Raw genomic sequence first — 25,038 nt, 5'->3', positions numbered from 1 at the left:
CTCGGGATGGTCAATAAATGCTGTCCAGCCAGCGATGCCCATGTCCCACGAATGAATTTTTAAAAAGCAGATTATATAATTCAGGCTAATATTTGCTTATTAAGAGAAAGAAAGATGTTTAGAATTGGTTTAAAATCAGGTGATAAAATAACAGTGAAATTAAAATAACAAAGCTTTCTGAATTCTGACAGTCTCTTTTTATTTGGAGCCCTGAAGCAGAATCCACTGATGGCCTTTAGTTTAAGTGCAGCTGTTCACGCCTGCGGGATTCTCCCGTCTCGTTGCAGTGAATGGAGATTTGGCTGAGCATCAAATTCTCCAGTGGCAGCGGGGCGTGAACGGCCAGAGAATTCCAGTCAACTTGCCTCTGGTCTCATGGATTTCTTTCTCATCACAAATGCTTGGAAATTAGATTGAACTGAGTGAACCGAAGGCATGGCAAAAGACTGCAGGAATTGAATTTACCTGAGCAGTGGTTGACCCCTTGGATCAAAAGAGCCTTCTCTTTGATGAAGCCCAGATCTCTCCTAACACACAGGTAAACCAGTTTCATTAAGTGTTCCTGGCAGACGTAGTTAAAACTATTGGCTTTTGACGCCCAGATTTTTGAACTCTATAATGGTGAAATTATTAACAGTCACCTGAGGAAGGCTGGATTAATTAAGGAAATGATGTGGAGATGCCGGTGTTGGACTGGGTGTGAAACACAGTAAGATGTCTCACAACACCAGGTTAAAGTCCAACAGGTTTATCTGGTAGCAAACGCCACTAGTTTTCGGAGCGCTGCTCCTTCGGCAGGTGAGTGGGAGTTCTGTTCACAAACAGGGCATATAAAGACACAAACTCAATTTACAGAATAATGATTGGAATGCGAGTCTTTACAGATAGTCAAGTCTTAAAGGTACAGACAATGTGAGTGGAGAGAGCATTAAGCACAGGTTAAAGAGATGTGTATTGTCTCCAGACAGGACAGTTAGTGAGATTCTGCAAGTCCAGGCAAGTTGTGGGGGTTACAGATAGTGTGACATGAACCCAAGATCCTGGTTGAGGCCGTCCTCATGTGTGCGGAACTTGGCTACCAGTCTCTGCTCAGCGACTCTGCGTTGTCGTGTGTCGTGAAGGCCGCCTTGGAGAACGCTTACCTGAAGATCAGAGGCCGAATGCCCGTGACCGCTGAAGTGTTCCCCAACAGGAAGAGAGCAGTCTTGCCTGGTGATTGTCAAGCGGTGTTCATTCATCCGTTGTCGTAGCGTCTGCATGGTTTCCCCAATGTACCATGCCTCGGGACATTCTTTCCTGCAGCATATCAGGTAGACAATGTTGGCCGAGTTGCAAGTGTATGTACCGTGTACCTGGTGGATGATGTTCTCACGTGAGATGATGGCATCCATGTCGATGATCCGGCATGTCTTGCAGAGGTTGCTGTGGCAGGGTTGTGTGGTGTTGTGGTCACTGTTGTTCTGAAGGCTGGGTAGTTTGCTGCGGACAATGGTCTATTTGAGGTTGTGCGGTTGTTTGAAGGCAAGAAGTGGGGGTGTGGGGATGGCCTTGGTGAGATGTTCGTCTTCATCAATGACATGTTGAAGGCTCCGGAGGAGATGTCGTAGCTTCTCCGTTCTGGGGAAGTACTGGACGACGAAGGGTACTCTGTCCACTGTGTCCCGTGTTTGTCTTCTGAGGAGGCTGGTGCGGTTTTTCGCTGTGGCACGTTGGAACTGTCGATCGATGAGTCGAGCGCCATATCCTGTTCTCATGAGGGCATCTTTCAGCGTCTGGAGGTGTCTGTTGCGATCCTCCTCATCCGAGCAGCTCCTGTGTATACAGAGGGCTTGTTCGCAATTAAGGAAAGCCAGGATGGATTTGTTAAATCCTGAACCAAGTTGACTGAGTTTTTTGATGAAGTGAGAAAGGGTAGATGAGGGTAATGAGGTTGATGCGGTGTATCTGGACTTGGCATTTGATAAAGTGCCACACAACAGGCTTGGCAGCAAAGTTGAAGCTCTTGGAATAAGTCCTACACTGGTAGCATGGATACAAAGTTTACTGAGTTACGGGACAGAGAATGGTGTTAAACAGTTGTGTTTTGGACTGGAGGAAGATATAAAGCGGTGTTCCCCACAAGTCAATGTTAGGACCACTGATTTTCTTGATACATACTAATGACGTAGGGGTCTCGCTTGGGCGAGATCGTAAAATCCTAGGACGGGCGAAGTGGTAGAATTCCAGCCTTAGGCTTGGGTGTGAAGGGCACAGTTTCAAAATTTGCAAAGTGCATAAAATGTGGAAGTATTGTGAACTGTGGAATGAGCAAAACACATGGCTGATGAAACTAAATTTAGAAAATGCAAAGTTCTTTGATAGGAAGAATGAGGAAAGGCAATGTAAGTTAAAGTATACATATCTAAAGGAAACACAGAAAGCTGCGGGTATGTTTGCACCTTTCATTGAAGGTGGAAGGGCAGGTTGAGAATGGGAGTAAAAGAAATCTGGGATCCTGGGCTTTATTAATAGGGGTAAAAAATACAAAAATAAGGAAGTTATGATGAAGCTTTATAAAATACTGATTCTGCCTCAACTAGCGTATTGTGCTCAATTCTGCATGGGCACCACATTTTAAGAAGCATGTGAAGGCTTTAGAGTGGATGCTTTATGAATTTGGTTCCAGGAATGAGGGATTTCCCTGATGTGAATCGATTGCAGAAGCTGGGGTTATTCTACTTAGAGAAGCAAAGGTTGAGAGGAGATTTGCTAGAATGTTCTAAATCATGAGGGGCCTAGACAGAGGATGTGGGGAGAAACTATTCTTATTGGTAGAGAACCAAGTGACTTGAGGAAAGGGGAAAGAGTGGGGGGCTAGCTGGGTTGCACTTGGAGTGAGCCAGAACAAACTTGACAGGCCGAATGGCCTCCTTCTGTGCTGTGACCATTCTATGATTCTATGGTTTTGTTATGGCCACGTGAGGAGGGGTGAAATTACTTCCCTATTCTCCTACTCCACATATAACTGGGTCTTTGAGTGGATTTAGAGAGAGTGTAAGAGTCCCACTGCTTTTAGATTGTAAAGAATTATTCAGGCAGATCTTCTTAGGTTGAACAAAGAACAAGTAAGTTTATTAAAACTATTTTCCAAGCGAAACAATACGAGGTAAAGCACATTCGCCAGTCGTAGGATGATGCACATTTGTCTGAGTCCAACCACAGGGCAGAGTTTTTTATTTCCATCAGTGATGGGAATCGTGGTGGACAGGGGCACTAGATTTGGTGGAATGGGAACAGTCACTTTCCTGCTGGCGGGAAAATAGTTCGGAATTTTGTTCCCTGACTTTGATGGTTGGTTAAAGGCAGCTCGAGCTTCTTGCTGCTCTGTGTCGGAACCACGTTTGAATTCAATTGCATCTCATGAATGCTCATTAAAAAGCCATCTCGCCGGAATTATAGTCCCCCTCCAGGTTAAATGCCCTGATAGCAGATAATTCGAATGTTTCCTGATTGTATATGAGTGGCGTATGCTTGTAGATCTTCAGTTCATCAATGACGTCGCAGTATATAGACACTGCTTCCATTTACCTTTCAGAGCGTCGGTGCAAGATTTCGGGTGCCTGGATCAGAAGCTGAGCCAAATCTGGAAAGGGAATGGGCACAATAAGAAGTCTCACAACACCAAGTTAAAGTCCAGCAGGTTTATTTGGGATCACAAGCTTTCAGAACACTGCTCCTTCATCAGGTGAGTGGACAGCACTCCGTTCCACTCACCTCATGAAGGAGCAGCGCTCCGAAAGCTCGTGATTCCAAGTAAACCTTTTGAGCTTTAATCTGCTGTTGTGAGACTTCTTACTGTGCCTACCCCAGTCCAACGCCGGCATCTCCACATCATGGAAAGAGGATGTGAGCTTACAGGAGAAGTGTGGGGAGAGTCTTCGGGAAGATGGGGAGGGTGGCTGGAGGAGGTGGGGGTGTTGGCCCAGAAGGGTCCAGAGTTTCAGGGGGAGGTTCAAGGGTGACATGTTTACTTAATGTATCACTTCAGTTTATTCGTACGTGCACTGAGGTGTTGATGATGCAGGCTGCAGGCAACCATACCGTGATAATGGCTCTTACCCAACAACACTGTCCCTCTCCAGTGTGAATACCGACGAAAAATATTCATTTAGTGCCTCTCCTATCTCTTCAGACTCCACGCACAACTTCCCACTCCTGTCCTTGACTGGCCCTAATCTTATCCTAGTCATTCTTTTACTCCTGACATACCTATAGAAAGCTTTAGGGTTTTCCTTGATCCTACCCGCCAAAGACTTCTCATGTCCACTCCTGACGAAAAGGAGGGCCCTTCAACAGCTGGCACATGGCCATGATGAGAAAGAGATTGAGCAGCAAGAAGCAACGGGGGCTCTAAAAGGTCAAGAGACTGGCAAGCATTGGCCTGACCATGGTTCTATCACCGACTCTGCTCTTTTCTCGAGATGAGTGAATGACAAGGCTTGATGCACCCTCGTATATCCCGGACTGTGGTTGCTCACATCTGTGAGCTTCTCCAGCTGCAGGGGCTCTGGAGGAGTAATACAAAACTCCTGTCCTGCAATGAATGAATGTCTGTCTGGGTGCACTTTAAATATGTGGCTAGGACCTTCAACCCCATGAGGTAATGGTGGAGTGGGTGACTTCCTGGCAACCTCATCACAAAATTTGCCGAGTTCCCCGCTAATTAATGATGTGGAAAGTGGAATATCATGCATGTTCCCCCCACCCTGCTGGCCAGCAAGGATCACACTGAACTTCCTGCTCACCACCACACTTAACCCCCAGAATGGAAAACTTCGCCCTCACACCAGCGCAGATGGTAGAACAAGAAGATGGGCTTACAAGATTTTTTTTCACAGTTCATGAAAGATAAAACAAAGGAGTATACAGTTACTTGACTGGTCTCAATGTGCTGGCTCAACATTTGCTGCCATTTAATTCCGCTGTCCTCCTGGGTGTAGTTTTAAGGAGCAGATTTCCACATTTCTTCTGAACAGATCTTCGTTTGCAGTCATTTTTTATTCTCAGGATCGTTACTTTGCAAACTGGGCACAGCACTTCAGAGAGAGAGAGAGGGAAACCTCACAAGTTCAATTAGCTTGTGTTTCATACGGCATTGTTTACCTTCTCCTGTTTTTTTTAAGGCCCTTGAAATACCTCGCTGTTTGTCAAATTCCAGCAAAATTCTATTAGTTCATGTCCGCTGCAGTTATTGTTCCAGAACAGGTAATTGCATCATAATCTCAGAAAGGTTTGAAAAGTCTCAGGATGGGGTGAATCGACAGGGAATGGGGTCTGTCATATTCCCCAAGGGGTTGAATCCCACTTTGTGGAATGTGAAGTAGTGTACGGTGGTCTGGGCAGTTTTCCCATTTTCTGCGCTTTTTTGAAAATACAACCAGAAAAATAACAAAATTAGAAACTGTACTTTTCAGAACACATCCTTGTAATAGGCATTTAAATTAATTTAACCCTAAACCACTGGTATAAAACCAATCTCAGGGTGACTATGTTGCTTATATGTAAACGTTTTTGCAAGATGGTGTTAACTGGCCAAGCTGAAGTTGTAGGACTGTAGGAAGTGTGCGAGATAGGAAGTGGAGAAGCCATGAAGGGATACTTGATTTGATTTATTATTCTCACATGTATCGGTATAGAACATAGAACAGTACAGCACAGAACAGGCCCTTCGGCCCACGATGTTGTGCCGAGCTTTATCTGAAACCAAGATCAAGCTATCCCACTCCCTATCATCCTGGTGTGCTCCATGTGCCTATCCAATAACCGCTTAAATGTTCCTAAAGTGTCTGACTGCACTATCACTGCAGGCAGTCCATTCCACACCCCAACCACTCTCTGCATAAAGAACCTACCTCTGATATCCTTCCTATATCTCCCACCACGAACCTTATAGTTATGCCCCCTTGTAATAGCTCCATCCACCCAAGGAAATAGTCTTTGAACGTTCACTCTATCTATCCCCTTCATCATTTTATAAACCTCTATTAAGTCTCCCCTCAGCCTCCTCCGCTCCAGAGAGAACAGCCCTAGCTCCCTCAACCTTTCCTCATAAGACCTACCCTCCAAACCAGGCAGCATCCTGGTAAATCTCCTCTGCACTCTTTCCAGCGCTTCCACATCCTTCTTATAGTGAGGTGACCAGAACTGCACACAGTATTCCAAATGTGGTCTCACCAAGGTCCTGTACAGTTGCAGCATAACCCCACGGCTCTTAAACTCCAACCCCCTGTTAATAAAAGCTAACACACTATAGGCCTTCTTCACAGCTCTATCCACTTGAGTGGCAACCTTTAGAGATCTGTGGATATGGACCCCAAGATCTCTCTGTTCCTCCACAGTCTTCAGAACCCTACCTTTGACCCTGTAATCCACATTTAAATTAGTCCTACCAAAATGAATCACCTCACATTTATCAGGGTTAAACTCCATTTGCCATTTTTCAGCCCAGCTTTGCATCCTATCTATGTCTCTTTGCAGCCTACCACAGCCCTCCACCTCATCCACTACTCCACCAATCTTGGTGTCATCAGCAAATTTACTGATCCACCCTTCAGCCCCCTCCTCTAAGTCATTAATAAAAATCACAAAGAGCAGAGGACCAAGCACTGATCCCTGTGGCACTCCTCTAGCAACCTGCCTCCAATCCGAAAATTTTCCATCCACCACCACCCCCTGTCTTCGATCAGACAGCCAGTTACCTATCCAATCGGCCAACTTTGGATACAATGAAAAGTATTTTTTCTTGCACACTATAGAGACAAAGCATACCATTCATAGAGTAGATAGGGTAGAAGGAAAGGAGAGAGTGCAGAATAGAGTGAGACAGTCATAGCTAGGGTGTAGAGAAAGATCAACTTGATATAAGGTAAGTCCTTATAAAAAAGTCTGATGGCAGCAGGGAAGAAGCTGGTTTTGAGTCAGTTGGTACGTGACCTCAGACTTTTGTATCTCTTAACAGTTTGAAAAGGAAAAGTGAGCTTTTTACTGAAAGATGACTTCGAAGATAGCCGAAAATCTCTTGGAAAATATTTCCAAATAAAACTGATGGAATTCGAATTACCAACTTGGCCAATTAGCCTAACCCCTAAATCTTTGGAGTGTGGGAGGAAACCGGAGCACCCGAGGAAACCCACCCAGATATGGGGAGAGTGTGCAGACTCCACACAGACAGTGACCCAAAGCCGGAATTGAAACTGTCTCTTGGTAGATTAAAGGTGCTTTATACCTGGAAATTGTTGTTGCAGGAGGATTCAAGGTTGGAAACTAAGCTTCAGGTCAAGAAGGACACCAGCATTTTGTAAATAGTTTGATTCAACTGAGGACAGGTCCTGGGGAGGCAATTCATTCAATGGCAAGGTAAGATGTTTGTTGTGTGGGTCAACGTTATTGTTCAACTGGAGGAAGTTATGGCTCCTTCCAAGACTAAATGTTGGACAAGCAGTCTGACACAGCACAGAGTTTCATGAAGGGATTGAGTGTGGTAATGGAGAAGCAGAGCTAGGTGTTGTCAGTGTCAATTTAGAGTCTGACTTGGGGCTGGATTTAGTGGGGTCTCTTCTTCCAGATGGAGAATTGCTCAATCGAAGAGCCAGTGTAGACACAATGGGCTGATTGGCCTCCTTCTTTGCTGTAACAATTCTGGAAGAGGCCACTGGAGCAAACAGACCCGCACCCTGATCAGGGCTTGGCTGGTCGCAGGCATCTGATTCCACGAGTTGGTCAAGTAGGCATATAGGAATTTGTAAATAAGTGGAAAGGCCTCCAGCTATCTTCTGCATTTAGAATCATAGAATTCCTACAGCACAGAAGGACGCCATTTGGCCCATCGAGTCTGCGCCGACAACAATCCCACCTTGGCTCTATCCCCATAACCCTACATATTTACCCTGCTAATCCCTCTAACCTACGCATCCCGGGACATTAAGGGGCAATTTAGCATGGCTAACCTGCACATCGTTGGACTGTGAGAGGAAACCGGGGCACCCGGAGGAAACCCACGCAGACACGGGGAGAACGTGTAGTTTCTGCACAGGCAGTGACCCAAGCCGGGAATCCAACCCGGGTCCCCGGCGCTGTGAGGCAGCAGTGCTAATCACTGTGCCGCACTTAACCACCCTCCCTCACCACAAATCAACTATTCTGCGTGTTAAATTTACCCCAAAGATTCTCTTAAACTGTCTGATAGAATAGATATGGTTTTTATTGATCTCCTTACAGCAGAATAAAGAAACTGTGCAGTTTAGCAAATCTTATTTTTGTGTGCTCCACCTGAAGGCAGGTTCTCTGGCTGATTGTCTGCTGATGGTTCATTCTGAGCATTCCACTTTACTCCTTTTCTGTGGAGACTTGCCATCCACTCTCAGGGGCAGGGCAAGGAGGCAGGCCCCAAGTCTACCTCAGACAGAATGGGAACCGAACCCACGCTGTTGGCATCATTTTGAACTGTCGTTAGTCTTTATATATATATATATAAAATATGGCAGCCAGTTAGAATGCAAAAATCATCTCAGTCTGTTTTTTATTATTTACTTTCACATGTACAGTGACACAGTCGACCCAGATTTATGTCCTTGAATCATTTAAACATGATAGCCCCATTGGATTTTTACTAAAAAGACTTTTGTATGTTCCTGTCGCAGATTTCACAACATGTAGCGATGTTGAGAAAACTTCTGTCAGAAGTGCCAACCTCCGGCAGAGCAGTCGAAGGGCATCTGAGACTAATTTAAGAGTTTCTTTCCAGTCTTTTTGAACGACACTTCAGCACTCTGAGTAGTGGTTGCTGGCCGACCATCTGCTATATTGTTGCTGCCTATTCTGCAGAGACTCCACATACCACGAGATTCTCAGCACATAATTGGTCCCCAAGAATCAGGAATGGAATAACATTTTGAAATATTTTATTTGGACCAACAGATGGATTAAAGTGCGCAAGCTTTGAGATCACGTCAGTCCCCTTCAGAGTGGTGAGAAAGAAAGTTGTTTGCTTAACTATTGAATTTTAAGGAATTGTGATTAGTTTTTCCTTGGTTATGGCAACTGCAGCCCATTCTCCGATTCAGTTAGGTGAACCAGAATATAAGCATTAACAATGTTCCTTGTCAGTTTTTACCTGTGGTTTGCCTGGTTTGATATTTAAAACACTTTCACCTCCCCTTTTTCAAAGGAAAGGATTGTTCTTTTGCAAGATTATTCCTTGCGTATTCCTGCTGGTGTATGGTTTTTGGAATTCCAACTGTTTTAAAAAAGTTTCCTGAACTTCCCGTTTCTAGAACAGAGATCATGGCAAATATTACTGGACTGGAACATCAAAAAAAAATCCAGGAACCACCCATTACATCATGTAATGCCCTGGGTAGTTGTTGGTTGCCGATGTATTTTAATGCTGGGGGAGGGTGGGGGGGATAGACAGAGTTTACTATAGGATGCAGCTCAAAGAAAAGTCTATCCAGCAGACAATAAGTTGGGGTGGTCGGGGGGGGGGGGGGGGGTGAGGGAGATTAGAAGGGTCTGACAGCAGGCCAGCACATTAGGTAAGCAACTGTGATTGATGAGGAACTTCTTTGGTTTCAGGTTGAACAAATAGCCTTTGCTGTTGGTCAGTTGAGATTGGAGGTTTTGGTCCCACCCTGTTAAAACACGTCAAGGTTTTCATACTGTGCACAGCACACACACACTGCTGGAACTGGTAAGTCTTGCTTTTATGCTGATGTTTCTGTTGAGAGAGTTTTATGAACTGGTCAAACAAATGTTAGAGGGACGTGGCGAAATATGTTGAAATGAGTGCTGTTATGATTAAGCAATAGCATAGACCAGTGCCACATTCAGACTCGCAAATTATCTAAAAGCTACAATTTAAACTACAGAACCTTTTGATCTGCTTGTGCACTTTTACTTTAAGAAAGGGCAAAGTTTGCTTTTTAACTATTTTAGAAGGATTTTGTTTCCTGTAAAGATCTTTTGTGTGTATAAAAAGCACGGTGTCTCGAGTTAATTGTGCAGGAAGATTTCCAAACAATCCTATCTGTAAAAAAATAATCTGTTGCAGCTTTAGCTGCATAACTGTACCAACTTAACTCGCGGAGGCAGGTTTCTAAAGCACCAAAAGAATTAGACTTCTAAGTAACAAGAAACTTCTCATTTAGAAGCTGACATTGCAGCTTCCCGAGTTTAGAGATGAGTTTTTTTCCCCCCTCTCGCTCTGCCTTATTTGTCACGTTGTGTTCAAACATCACCTCTGGGAGAACTAGCACCCAGTCGTGTGTTAATGAGAAAGTCACTGCAGTCCGAGGGCAGTATCTGCTTTCAATCTACGCTGTGCAGACAGAGTGACGATGCAGAAACACTGCTTCCGATTAAACCTGAGTCCCATTGGACTGATAACAACTATGCTCCTTTGAAATTCTAAGCTGTTTCCTCACACATCACAGGAGGTAAAACTCCACTACAGCCACGAAACTTTTTAACTGCTCAGGTTACACTCTATTCAATGCATAGAGTTTAGGCACTTCTAAGTCTGAAACCACACATCCTTGCATTGTATTGGGAAGTAGGGGGGGGGGGGGGAATAGTTGGCTCAGAAATAATAAAGCAACTGGAAATCAATTGAGCATAGCAAAGGACATGTTGTATGAAATGGCTTCTGAATTATACAATCCGAGCTGATTCTAATCACACAGTTAAGATGGAAACGAATGAAGAGAAAAATCCAGGTTGTTCCCTTTTAACAACAAAAGTTAGTCATCACCGTAGCCATGTGCCTGGCTTGCTCTCAGAATTTTTTTCAGGTTATCCTGGATATGAATATCTTGCAGTCGCTCTCTGCGGAACTATAATATAGATTTTGCCGTTCCAATTTTCTTTTGTCTTTCAAATACATTTTCCTTCTGTTTTAGAAAAGAAATTCAATGTTAATGCTAACATTTTTGAAGTGCAGGAATGCACGTTAGAGGGAGACTGGTGCCAGGAAACTATCTCAGGTCACTAATAGATTTTCCCAGCGTTAAATCATTTAGTGCCATTAAATCACAGATATTGTGAGTCTACAGAGAGCGATGAACATTGTCTATATGGAAAGAATGCAAGGTGAGGTACACGGTTAGTAAAAGGAAATAACATATAAACTTCAGATTTATTGAATTTTAAGTTACAAATTGGGTAAATGACTTTTGAAGTGTGAGTAATTAAGTTTCTGCGGAGCAGTTTCTATAAAAGCTTTGACCGGTTCCTTCTATCGGTCAGCATGGACGCAACGCCCTCCTTAACCACAGTGAGAGCCGCAACAATTTTCCCCTCTTCCACAATTTACTGAGACTGTGACTTTGTGGATCACGTGCATTTTGGAGCTGCTGCAGTGCTTGCAGATGGTGAGGGAGAGGGGAATCTTTTGCTGTGGTCAGGGAATACTCTTCATGTGCTGCAGCACAACAGATGCTCTATAACCCAAGCTAAGAAATGCCTTTACAAATTGTGGCAGCAACCAAAGGTTGCCCTGTTTCAGTGAAACATTGGCTTGTGACACAAAGCAGATGTTGTCACCGTTTCTTTATGATGGTGCTTCCCCCCCCCCCTCTCCCCTTTTAACCTGAAAACTTAATAAACTCCCAATTGTTGAGAATCCCAATTTCGATATTTCCGTGTGCCCCACTGAGGGTTTTGTAGTACTGATTGCAACACTGGAAACAACCATTCTTGCTGAGTGTTGTGGAATATCCCTTTTGAGAAGCGTACACATACCCCTTTGTGAAACAAAGGTCTGAAGTCAACTACTTGATGCATTAATGAACCAAATCATTGCCGAAGGCATGAATCCACAGGAATAATAATTCTGTTTCTGCGGTTGTGACTTTATTGTTTGAATATAGCTGGATGCTGCGATCATAATTTGATAGTAATTGTAGCTAAAATATAATTTCCAAAAACATTTGTGATTTTTTTACACACCGTTGAATGTATTTTAAAATTTATATTCAAATCTTTTGCTCTTGTCACAGTGGTTAGCGCTGCTGCCTCAGAGCACCACGGACCCAGGTTTGAGTCCAGCCTTGGGTGATTGTCTGTGAAGGTGAAGGTTCTGCCTGTGTCTGCGTGGGTTTCGTCTGGGTGTTCCGGTTTCATCCCACAGTCCAAACATGTACAGGTTAGGTAGATTGAGCATACTGCCCTTTAGAGCGGCACAGTGGTACAGTGGTTAGCGCTGCTGCCTCACAGCGCCAGGGACCCAGGTTCAGTTCTGTCCTCAGGTGACTGTGTGGAGTTTGCATGTTCTCCCCGTGCCTGTATGGGTTTCCTCTGGGTGCTCCAGTTTCCTTTCACATTCCAAAGATATACAGGTTAGATGGATTGGGCATACTAAATTGCCCTTTTGGGTGGCACGTTGGCACAGTGGTTAGCACTGCTGCCTCGCAGCGCCAGGGACCCGGGTTCAATTCCCAGCTTGGGTCATTATCTGTGTGGAGCCTGCATGTTCTCCCCGTGTCTGTGTGGGTTTCCTCCGGGTGCTCCGGTTTCCTCCCACATTCCAAAATGTGTGGGTTAGGTGGATTGGCCATGCTAAATTGCCCCTTAGTGTCAGGGTAATTAGCAGGGTAAATATCTGGAGTTGCGGGGATAGGGCCTGAGTGAGATTGCTGTCGGCCCATGCTCGATGGGCCAAATGGCCTCCTCCTGCACTGTAGGGATTCCATGATTCCATGATTCTTCTATATTCATAACTTTATATTATTTTCAATGACATATAGATATTGGCCGGAATTGCCAGCTATTCATGCCCCGCCACCACTGCAAGTGAGAACGGAGAATTAACGCTCAGCCAAATCTCCGCCCATTGCAGCAGGATCAGAGAATCCCACTGGCGTGGACGGCCGGAAAGTTCTGGGCATCGTCACAATTTGCTGTTTACTTTCAGCATTTTCTGCCTGGATAGTTGGGGGGGGAGGAGGGAATTCCCCCCCTGGTTCCACCCCCCCCCCCCCGGCAGCCTGCAGAGACAGCCTGCCAACGGGGTCCGGGCTTTCCTGTTGTTCGCATCCTCTGCCGCTGGGGAATCTGTGGTGGGAGGTCAGAGGTCACCATCGGCGGGACTGGAAGATCCTGCCAGTGGGAATGGCCAGAAAATCCCACCCTGGGTTTGATTTAACCCTCTACCACTGAACAGCGCTGCTTCATTATGTAACAATCCACGTGATGCTTTTAATGTGCAACTTTATTTATCCTCCTAATGCATTCCCTGCCCAAAAGGTCATTAGTGATTGATTCATATACAATACATTTCTGAAAATTAGGTGTTACTTTCCACATATTAAAAATATTGAAAGAATATTGCTGGAATAATTTTAATATAACCTCCTCCAAATTAGAGAGTCATAGAGCAATACGGCACGGAAACAGGCCCTTCGGCCCAACCGGTCCATGCCGACCATAGTGCCCTCCCAGCTAGTCCCAATTGCCTGCGTTTGGCCCATATCCCTCGATTCCTCTCCCATCCATGTACTTATCCAAATACTTTTTAAATGTTGCTATTGTACCTGCCTCAACCACTTTCTCTGGCAGCTCATTCCAAGTTATTGAATGAGTTATGCCAAAAGAAATGCTACCCCCCATGGGCACACACTTGGCAGAAAGAGTTGGTGTTTGCGGAGACCCAAGACGAATGATTCAAAAATGTCTTGGGTCTGTGGCTGGAAAAAGTGTTATATTAATTATAAATACCATAAATGGTTTTAATAAGCCAATAATAATGACTTTCCTTCCAGCTGAAACTGCATGTTAGAAAAATATCTGTTTCCTATGACTATTTTGTCAATTCGTGATGGATTGTTTAATCAAACCTGTGTGTCAGTTGTGGCTCAATTGGGAGCACTCTCTCCTTGAGTCATTCCCCACTTCTTAAAGCTGACACTCCCATCCACTACTGAAGCAGTGCTGCACTGTTGGAAGTGCTACTTTTCAAATGAGATATTAAACCGAGGCCCCATGTGTCTGCTCAGGTGAATCCCATGGATTCTGAAGAAGAGCAGGCGATTTATCCTCAATGTCCTGGTCGATATTTATCCCTCAATCAACAACAGGTTTTCTGGTCATTATCCCATTGCCGTTTGTGGTGGCTTGTTGTGTGCAAAATTGGCTGCTGCTTTTCCTGTATACAAAGTTTAAGTTTATTTATTAGTGTCACAAGTAGGCTTCCATTAACACTGCAATGAAGTTACTGTGAAAATCCCCTAGTAGCCACATTCCGGCGCCTGTTCGGGTACACTGAAGGAGAATTTAGCATGGCCAATGCACCTCACCAGCACGTCTTTCGGACTGTGGGAGGAAACCGGAGCACCCAGAGGAAACCCATGCAGACACGGGGGAGAATGTGCAAACTCCGCACAGTGATCCAAGCTGGGAATTGAACCTGGGTCCCTGGTGCTGTGAGGCAGCAGTGCTAACCACTGTGCCACCCTGCCGCTCATACAGTGACTACAGTACAAAAAGTACTTCATTGGCTCTAAAGAACTTTGAGACATCTGCTGGTTGTAAAAAGCATATATAAATGTTTCTTTCCAGACCTGTGAAACATGGAAAATATGAAATAACACTTTACTGACCAGCATCGCGTGTAGAGCACCACACCATGTTGAATAAACTGCTAATAATAGCAGACCTGATGTAATGCATCAAGTAGATGTGATACTGTAACATATGAATGAAATGTTGGTTTATGTTCAGTTGAGAGATGCCAAGAAGAACATGCTTTGAGACTGTTCTTTAGTTTCTGTTTAATTGGTTCCATCAATTTTAATTACACTAACCAATAGCTGACACTCGGCATCGTGGCTTTCTCCGTCTTATGTTGGAAATTTCAACCTTTAACAGACTTTTCTTTCATAAATTCAAGGTTTTAAGAAGAGAAGGCAAAGAATTAATCTACAGCTTGGAACTGGGCCTGCAGTTTCTGTAAAAACAAAAAGTCAAAAGAGGATTTAAATCTCCCCCTGAAAGTCAAAACCAAAGCTGCTTCTGTGAAAATCGATTGCCTGTGAGGTCCCTCCAGAAATGATGGCTGCACAGAGACTGGAAATATTTGGATTATTGGACCTCAGGATTTGGTTCTGCCTGCTAATGTGCTGTGGCAGTTGTCTGGCCCAGAAGGACTGTACTGGCATCACTTGCCCTTTGCTAGAAAACTGCATCGAAGAGGTGCTGGAGCCTCAGGCTTGTTGTGCATCCTGCATGCAGGCCGGTTGTGAATGTAAGGGCTACCAGTATTATGACTGTGTTAATGGCGGCTTCAAGGATGGGAAAGTTCCTGAAGGATCTTCATACTTTGTTGATTTTGGAAGTACAGAGTGCGCGTGTCCCAGCGGAGGAGGCAAGATAAGTTGTTACTTCATCCCTTGCCCCGAGCTTCCGCAGAACTGCGTTGAAGTTTTGGAACCGGTTGAAGGCTGCCAGCAGTGTGCCAGGGTAGGGTGTCTCCACAAGAGTCAGAAATACACAGCAGGGCACACATTTCACATGCCACCGTGTAAATTTTGCTATTGTCCAAGTTCCGGTGGTGATTTAATGTGCTATGCTCTTCCAGACTGTGATCCCGCTCAGGAGATGAAGACTATCTATCCAATAATTGGTGACAATGAAGAATCAGTGCGGCATTACGAAGACCAATATAGCTATGACCAAGAGCCTCCAGACAATGTGCATTTTCTTAAGGAATCTTCTAAACAGTCCAAAGAGTATGGACCATTTAATAGCAGGCAACAAAAGTCTGCCATTCGGAACTTAGACATTGATGATGCTGAAAATGAAGATTATGATTCCAAAGAAAACCGTGTGATTCCTCATAGTCCCCAAGGTCCATTTTATACCACAATGATACCAGATCTCGTCAGCATCACTCCAATGACTACAACTTTTGAATCCATTACATTGGAAAAGGAAGGGAAAGATACATGGGAAGGAGGAGCACCCCAAAGGGAACAGAACACAAAGAAAAGAATGTTACAAGAAAACATAGAAAGCACGGAAAATAAAGAGGAACCGACAGACCATACGTTTCCTAAAGTTAAATTTAGTCTCACAAAACAACCCCCTATTGCTGTTAAGGAAGATGATAATGCAGTACCAAACAAACAGCCTCAAACACTGTTCTTTTATCCCTTTGATGAAAACCAAGACACTAATAGCATTAAGCTGAGCTCAGATTTGAATGAAGGTAAGATTACAGAACAAACCTTCTTTAATAGCGACAGTCTCTTAGAAATATTTAGGTAACTTGAGAACTGATGCATTAGCTCCCAATAGGCAAATCTAAATTGAGCTTTGACCATCAGTGGAACTCATTCTTTTGAGTTCCACTATTCTTATTGGCGTGTGGTAGAAATTAATGAGGGAAGGAAGAGATTCCTTTCTCAAACTTTTCAAGTTTTCTTGAGCAGTGTTGATGTGTTGAGGGTGTGCTAGATGGACAAGGCAATTCTTCAATGTCCAAACTTAAGATGTTTGGAGAGAGCTAACTAAAGAGTGAGAAAATAGGTAAAATACCACGATTTTCTTTTAAAGAAAAGGAGAACATATTGTTCCCAAGCAAAAGCATGACGACAGTAAATCAATTACAAATACTTTTTCCTTATGATTCCTTGTGCTTTGTTGGGAAATTGTCACAGGTAACAATGCAGAAAACAGCATTCATCATGTAGTTTGTTATCGATTTCATGATCATTATAGCAGGCCTGAAATCTGGAGTTTTGCTGAAATATGCTGTATGGCTCTGATCCAGGGTAAACTTTAGTTTTGTACAGGAGAGCAACAGCCTCACCCTTTCCTAAAAACCTGGGAACCCATGGAATTTTATTTCTCATGTTTATTTATCATAGGAGCAGAAGGAGAAGAAAATGGCATTCCTGAAATGTTAACTGATAAAATAGCCATTAAACGTTATCCTGTTAATGACAGATAAAAGCATGACCACAACACAAGTACCAGGTGATAGATAACAGGGCGACATGGTGGCACACTGGTTAGCACTGCTGCCTCACAGCGCCAGGGACCCAGGTTCGATTCCTGGCTTAGGTCACTGTCTGTACGGAGTCTACACGTTCTCCCCGTGTCCGTGTGGGTTTCCTCTGGGTGCTCTGGTTTCCTTCCACAGTACGAAAGATGTGCTGGTTAGGTGCATTGGCCATGCTAAATTCTCCCTCAGTGTACCCGAACAGGCGCCGGAGTGTGGCGACTAAGATTTTCACTGTAACTTCATTGCAATGTTAATGTAAGCCTACTTGTGACACTAATAAATAAACTTAAAAAAGAACAAATACGATATTGAATACACTGCTGTTTTGGGCACTATAAAACGTAACCCATGACTTTATAGAAGATCGTAGAAGGAGGCTACTCAGCCCATTGAGTCTGCATCAACCACAATCCCACCCAGGCCCTATTCCCATAACCCCACATATTTACCCTGCTAATCCCCGACACAAGGGTCAATTTATCATGGCCAATCAACCTAACCTGCACATCTTTGCACTTGTATTGACATTGTTGGTGTTCATTTGGAAGTGTAATATTTACCATTGTAAAGACTGTAAAGATTAAACTCATTTCCCGTCATTATTTTGTCAAAGCTAATAGACCCAAACAGGTAACAAATGAAAATCTTCTTCCTATTCTACTCATTCAAATTCATGGCAATTCACTGGAGCTGTAACTTCGCCATCAGAATGCCTTGAATTTTAAGATGTACTTTCTTAAAGTTGATTTATTAGTGTCACAAGCAGGCTTACATTAACACTGCAATTAAGTTACTGTGAAAATCCGCTAGTCGCCACACTCCGGCGCCTGTTCGGGTACTTTGAGGGAGAATTTAGCATGGTCAATGCACTAACCAGCACGTCTTTTGGACTGTGGGAGGAAACCAGAGCACCCGGAGGAAACCCACACAGACATGGGGAGAACGTGGAGACTCCACACAGACAGTGACCCAAACCCAGAATCAAACCCGGAGTCCCTGGCGCTGTGAGGCAGCAATGCTAATCACTGTGCCACCATGCCATAGCTGAAGATTTGAACTGAAAGAGTCTTGATCACTAGTTGGTTATGCTGTCTGCAGTTACAAAAAATACAGCTGTTATATTATTTTTAAGCATTTAAATTGCTTTTATAGTAGTCTTTACGAGGCGTTAAAAGGTGCAAGAGTTCCACTGGAAAATTGGTAGGTGTTTGAAACTCTTTTCCCCAAATGGCAAATGGTGCGAGAGCAAATGAACCTGGCACTGATAGAATTTGTTATCCAAAGTTGCTAAGGGGTAGGGGGTAAAGGCATGTGTATGCAGATAGGTTACAAATCAACCATGATCTGATTGAATGTTGGTGCATATTTGAAAAGCTAAGTGACTTATTCCTGTTCCTATGTTCTGAAATACTTAAAAACATGCCAAGCAGCATTGCTCTATCAAACGGTACTTGCACAATGTGAAATAAAATACTTTTACAAAGTTATATTGTCAGTCAACACCAATGATGAGCAGTCATGCAGCAATGTAACATTTAAAATTGGCAACCAACCAAGTGCTGGGAAATAGAATTAGAATAGTTACAAAAACAGCAAATGCTGGAAAATCTCAGCAGGTCTGACAACATCTGTGAGGAGAGAGCAGAGCCCCAATGTTTCGAGTCTCGATGACCCTTCATCAGAGCTCTGTTGAAGGGTCATCTAGACTCGAAATGTTGGCTCTATTCTCTCTCCACAGATGCTGTCAGACCTGCTGAGATTTTCCAGCATTTTCTGTTTTTGTTTCAGATTCCAGCATCCGCAGTATTTTGCTTTTATCACAGAATAGATAGGTGCTTGATGGCTGGCAGACATGATGGGCTGAAGGGCCTCTTGCTGCACTGTAAAACTCTATGACCAGAATTCTCCGTACTCGTCCGTGGCTGGAATTCTCCAGTTCCGCTGCTGAGAGTGGAGATTTGGCTGAGCGTCAAATTCTCTTTCCTTGCTGGACGTGGGGCATGTGCGACCAGAGAATTCTGGCCCATGACTCTTATTTGTCAGTGTGTGAAATTGTGAGTATTATAGTACATACATTCATTTGAGACTGTTACCTGTTCAGAGTGAGGGAGAGTCAGCAGACCAAAGTCATACTGTTTAATGGCTGTATGGGGAAAATTGAACATTGCAAGCCTTGGTGATAAGGAACTTGGAAGTATTGTGTGCCATGAGGTGGATGGTGTAGATCTTCAAAAGGACAGAGGCAGGGTGTGTGGAATGGGGAGACAGATGGGATTTAATAGAAAAGTATGAAGTGATTCATTTTGATTGGAAGAATGCAGAGGGACAGTATAAAATAAAGGGGGTGCAGGAGCAAAGGGTGTGGATGTGCATAAGTCATTGAAGGTGCCAGGACAGGTTGAGAGAGCTGTTAATAAAGCATTCGCCTTTTTGGGTTTTATCAATAGAGGCAGAGAGTACAGAAGCAAGGAAGTTGTGTTAAAAACTGTATATGAGCCTGGTTTAGCCTCAACTGTGTCCAGTTCTGAGCACCACACTTTAGGAATGATGTGGAGATGCCGGCATTGGACTCTGGTGGGCACAGTAAGAAGCCTCTTAATACCAGGTTAAAGCCCAACAGGTTTATTTGGAATCACGAGCTTTCGGAGCGCTGCTCCTTCATCTCACCTAATGAAGGAGCAGCGCTCTGAAAGCTCGTGATTCCAGCTAAACTTGTTGGACTTTAACCTGGCGTTGAGAGACTCCTGACTTTGCTTACACTTTAGGAAGGATTTTGTAGGCTTTTGAGAAGACAGAGAAAAGATACACAGGAATGGTTCCAGGGATGAGGAACTTCAGTTATTTCAAAAGATTGGAGAAGGTGGGACTGTTCTCCTTGGAGAAGGGAAGGTTGAGAGGAGATCTGATAGAGGTATTCAAACCAATGAGAGGTCTGGACAGAGTAGATAGAGAAAAATTGTTCCCATTGGAGGAAGGAGTGAGAACCAAGAGGCAGAGGTAATTGGGAAATGAAGCAAGGGCGACATGAGGAAAAAACATTTCACGCAGCGAGCGGCTAGGATCTGGAGTGCGCTACCCAAGATAATGTGGAGGAGGCAGGGTCAGCCAAGGCTTTCAAACAGGAATTAGATAATTGCCTGAAAAGGGGAAAAAATGCAGGGCTACCAGGAAAAGGGCGAGTAGCACTCGGTGAATTGTTCCTTCAGAGGACCTGCACAGACCAGACAGGCCAAGTGGCCTCCTTCTGTGCTGTTACCATTTTGTGATTCACTGTACTGCGTTGGCCATTTAAATCCAATGTTTGCAGTGCGCCTGCTACTAAAATTAAACAAAAAAAACAATCAACTGCCTCACAGCCTGGGAATTTCTTCAATTTCTGAACTTTTGTGTTCCTCACGGCAAAACCGATGCGGTGTGATCTTTAATTCTTCTTCCGTGTTGGCAGTCATGGTCTAACACTGCTTACTTAAATGTATCTTTGCGCATGAAGTACACTGAACAGTTTGTACTTCATCATTTGTACAGTCAGTATCAGCTACCTGCATAACTGATCCAAGCAACGTAAGATACGATGACACAAAACCAAAATACCACGGATGCTGGGAATCTGAGATAAAGACACAAACGCTGGAATTTTACTACCTTGTTCGCCCAAGGCTCGTAAGATCTCACCCGAGGCCGACGCAGAATGCCGTTCTGCGAACCTCGCCTGCCCCAATTGTGGGGTGGGCGTGGCAGTAAAAGTCTGGCCAAAGTGATGGAAATATTTGGCATTTCTGGTGGAAACAGTGGCAAGAGAAAGAAAGTTAACGGGCTGGGATTCTCCAACCTCGCCTGCAGCTGGGATTCCCCGTTCCCGCTGCAATGACTAGAGATTTGGCTGAATGCCAAATTCTCCATTCTCGCTGGTGGGGTGTATGTCGTCAGGGAATTTTGGCCAACATTTTAGTTTCAGAATGATGACCATCAAAAGGTGACCAGCCTTAAAAGTCATCTCTATAATTCTCTCCAAGGATGATACAATATGATGACCGATTCATTCCCATTGTTTCACTTTTCTTGTTCAAGAACAAATTATTCCCCAGTTACCACTATAGCCAACTGGTTCCAGGGCAGAGTAAATGTATCCAATCCATTCCACAATGTCACAGAGAGGAGAAGAGATTTTTTAAAAAGGCATAAATATGGAATTCTGAATTAAGGCCAGTAAGAATCCGATGAGATTTCTTTCAAAAAAACAGAGTACAAGTTTGCTTTTGTTTATGTTGCACTGGTGTGTAAACAATTAGAATTTGGGGTGACACGATGGCACAGTGATTAGCACTGCTGCCTCACAACTCCAGGGACGGCTTGGGTCACTGTGTGGAGTTTGCATGTTCTCCCCGTGTCTGCGTGGGTTTCCTCCAGGTGCTCCGGTTTCCTCCCACAGTGAAAAGATGTATGGGTTAGGTTGATTGGCCATGGGGGGGGCGGATTAGCAGGGTAAACATGAGGGCTTACGGGAATATGGCCTGGGTGGGATTGTGGTCAGTGCAGACTCGATGGGCCAAATGGCCTCCTTCTGCACTGTAGGGACTTTTAAAAAAAATGTTCTATGATAGCCCATAAGTGGTTTATTTGCACATATCTTGTTAGAATTTGAAGATAGAATTCAATATGTGTTTATACTTTGTATCATACAGTTCATTTACTATATTGCTGCACATGTGTCTGCAAGATGCATTTCAAACTCCAACAAAAATGTTTCCCTCTGACAGGAAATGTAGGACGTAATATCAGTTACCAGCTTGTACAGACTATCCGTCCCAGTGATCCATCATCGCTCACCAGTGCAACTACCCTCCCCAGAGCAAGTGAGGATGTGCATCCTCCTACAGGTTAGTAGCATTCAGTCCTTAAATATGACAAATGGCGGTGCTAATCCAATTAATCCATGTTGACAAATAATTCTAAATTTGTGCAATTCCGCCTGCCAGTTAAAGACTTTTGGGATTGATTTGCTAGTAGAGAACTTGAATATTGCTGAAAAGAGTGACATGTTGCTGAAGGTTTTTGTCTTGCACTCATGAAGACAAATGCAAGAATGCCAAATTTCAAATGATCACTATTATGTATACTACAGGAGAAAAGGGCGCTGATTGGTTGGCTAGTCGACACTGATTGGCTGAGACATTGCCATGGGGAAAACAATGGGGAACTATAGTCTTCCCAAGCTCCTGGGTAATTAAAAGAAATGTAAGGATTGAACCTATTCCTTTTGCTTGCAGAGAGCTGAACCCTGTGTATGAATGAATGTATTTCGAGCAAGCATAAATGAGCAACATTATGGGTGGGATTTAATGGCCTCGCCCAAACGAGACCGAAAATTCCCACCGGAGGTCAATGGGCATTTCCTTTGTTGGCCCCTAGCCCACTCTGATTCCGTGGTGTGCGAGGCGGTAGAGTTCTGGCATCTGAGCATGTCTGATTATCTTAATTTGGTTGTTAGTGTAGCTATTAGCACACTCTGGATTTTCGGCAAGTGCTGCCCAATTGCAGAATCGCATCTAACACTTGACGCTTTGTCTAAATGCTTGTTTGGCAATGTGAGCTAATTCATGAACATGCCACTGAAAGAAGCCAGCAACAGGGTGGCACAGTGGCACAGTATCAGCACTGCTGCCTCACAGCACCAGGGACCCGGGTTCGATTCCCGGCTTGAGTCGCTGTGTGGAGTCTGCATGTTCTCCCTGTATCTGTGTGGGTTTCCTCCCACAGTCCAAAAGACGTACTGGTTAGGTGGATTGGCCTTGATCAATTCTCCCTCAGTGTACCCGAATAGGTGCCAGAGTGTGGCGACTAGGAGATTTTCACAGTAACTTCATTGCAGTCTTAATGTAAGACTACTTGTGACATAAATGAATAAACTTAAACTTATTTATGTCGCAACTTTCTATTACAAGAATATAAATGTGCGGACATCTTTTGATTCTGTATACATTGATCTTATGAACTTAACAATTTGCACAGTTGAGTTCAGTTTTAATGCCCAGATATATGGTGTAGCCACGGGATCCCCTCTACGTGTTCCCTGACATTTTTGTCAGTTTCCATGAAAGATGCCTTTGATAGAATTAGCCCTACCATCCCACCCCCCTCTATATTTCTGATACATGGACAATACATTTATGATCTTTGAATCTGCAGCTATATGTAAAGGTTTCCTCACACACCTTAATCCACTCCATGCCATACTCAAATTCACCTTTGAGATGGACCAGTCAAACTCACCCCCTTTCCTCAATGTAATAGTTGAGAAATCTGCTAATGGGTTCTCACTACTATCTACCACATGCCTACCCTCACCAGTCAATATGCACATTAGGATTTGTATAGCTTTAGATGCTATAAGATTGGCCTCATTGCCAATCTTCTAAATGGGGCCCTACCCATTTGCTCATTTTGCAAGCTTGACATGGAAATAGAATGTATCACAGCTACCTGGCAGATCAATGGCAATCCTGGTCAGTCATTCTTTCTTGTGTATCGCACAAACTCTCAAATGGACCAAAGGTAACCACTTTAGGATTTGAAAAGTGCCCTGGCTATCTGAAATTGCCTTGGAAAGGCAAAGTATCCCATGAATTTAAACAACAGCTTAATTGAACAACAGGTTAATCAAGCTGTTTCATGTTGCCACAATGCAGTTTCTATGTGAGTGGTATTTTCCACTAACAGGATGCTGCCATCAGCCCATAACGGCATTTTGCCCATTGCATAATTGATATACATTTCAGTGTCGGTGTGATGCTTGGTTGTATGTCTAATGTCGCAGTGACTGGCTGATTAAATCTAACAGCATGTCTCTTCAATAGGTGCAGGGGACAGATTGTACTCAACTAGCCCATGCTAACACCCAAAACAAAAGGCTTACTGTTATATGTGATTTTGTGATTGGGCAGCACTGGCTGAACAATTCTGAGTGTGCCAGTAACTACATTAACAACCAATTTAAGATAATCTCTCGAGCTCATATTGTGGCTCGTTTACACTTGCCAGAAGCAGCATTGATTGATACACGGGGGCTTGTTCTTTGCAAACAAAAGGAATATGTCCAAGCCTTGCACGTTTTTGGGAACTTGAGGAGCCTATCGTTCCCTGTCATTTTCTCCATGTCAGTGCCTCAGCCAATCAGAATCAGCTAGCTAATCAATCATCCTCCTGTCACATAAGTTGTTGTAATCAGTTAAAATGTGACATCCTTGTGTTTTCCATGATGAGTGAATGACAAAAGGCTTTGGCGAAGTGTTTCTCTTTACAGCATTACTTTTTGGGATCATGAAAGAGAGACAAGTATTGTGCTGTCAGTCTTTGTTGCCCAATTAAAACTACAGTTAGATGGAAGCTCAAATCAGAAATGAAGTTTGACCTTTGACACGTGCTAATGTTTTTAAATAGTTAGCCTTTTGTTATGTTAAATACCATACTGCAGTGTACTCAAAAGGTCAGTTTGGAATTCAGGCAACTGAACACTGGAGAGCTTGTGCAATTCCAACTAACAAAGCACCCTATGGAGGTACTGCTTTTATTGTAGTTCACTTTTTATGCTATTTTCAGTTATTTCCTGCGATTTATGTAACTTAATCCTGCCAAGACTCCAATTCTATTAAATGCAGCCACAGTGAGAATGAACAAAATTGCCCCCAAATACTGTCTAAGAAATGACAGAAGTTGAAAAGTTGTATTATTTGAACAATGCTGGTTTATGTAATGGCATTGTCTGATCATGGAAATCTTTGATCAGATGGGTCTGCTGGCTTTGCAGTGTAATGGCTAACTGTTTTAACTCTATACTCCTCAGAATGCTTTTCATCATTTAATTACTTTGAAGGGGTATAAATGAAATGAACCTCATAGGGACCCACATTCGCTGGTAACTCAAGAGAATTTAACAGGATCAAACATAGAATCACAGTATCCCGACAGTGCAGAAGGAGGCCATTCAGCCCATTGAGTCTGCACTG

The 25,038-nt window shown here is 43.7% G+C and overlaps 1 protein-coding gene across 4 annotated transcripts in view; it reads left to right on the top strand.

The window, feature by feature from the left end:
* Positions 1-8,843: 8,843 nt before the first annotated feature.
* Positions 8,844-25,038, top strand: part of fbln2 (fibulin 2) — a 235,781-nt gene continuing 219,586 nt past the window's right edge. For 2 of the 4 annotated variants that reach the window (XM_078209667.1, XM_078209664.1), the window contains exons 1-4: positions 8,844-9,005; positions 9,613-9,727; positions 14,921-16,237; positions 21,793-21,912. In XM_078209667.1, coding sequence (XP_078065793.1) covers positions 15,079-16,237; positions 21,793-21,912 — 1,279 coding nt within the window. In that variant the 5' untranslated portion in view covers positions 8,844-9,005; positions 9,613-9,727; positions 14,921-15,078. Of the gene's footprint in view, positions 9,006-9,359; positions 9,383-9,552; positions 9,573-9,612; positions 9,728-14,920; positions 16,238-21,792; positions 21,913-25,038 lie in introns of those variants that run through there. The other 2 variants (XM_078209665.1, XM_078209666.1) reach the window with 2 other exon arrangements.

This window comes from Mustelus asterias, chromosome 3 (assembly GCF_964213995.1).
Source record: "Mustelus asterias chromosome 3, sMusAst1.hap1.1, whole genome shotgun sequence".
Classification (NCBI taxonomy): Eukaryota; Metazoa; Chordata; class Chondrichthyes; order Carcharhiniformes; family Triakidae; genus Mustelus; species Mustelus asterias.
This window is presented reverse-complemented; position numbering and strand designations above follow the sequence as displayed.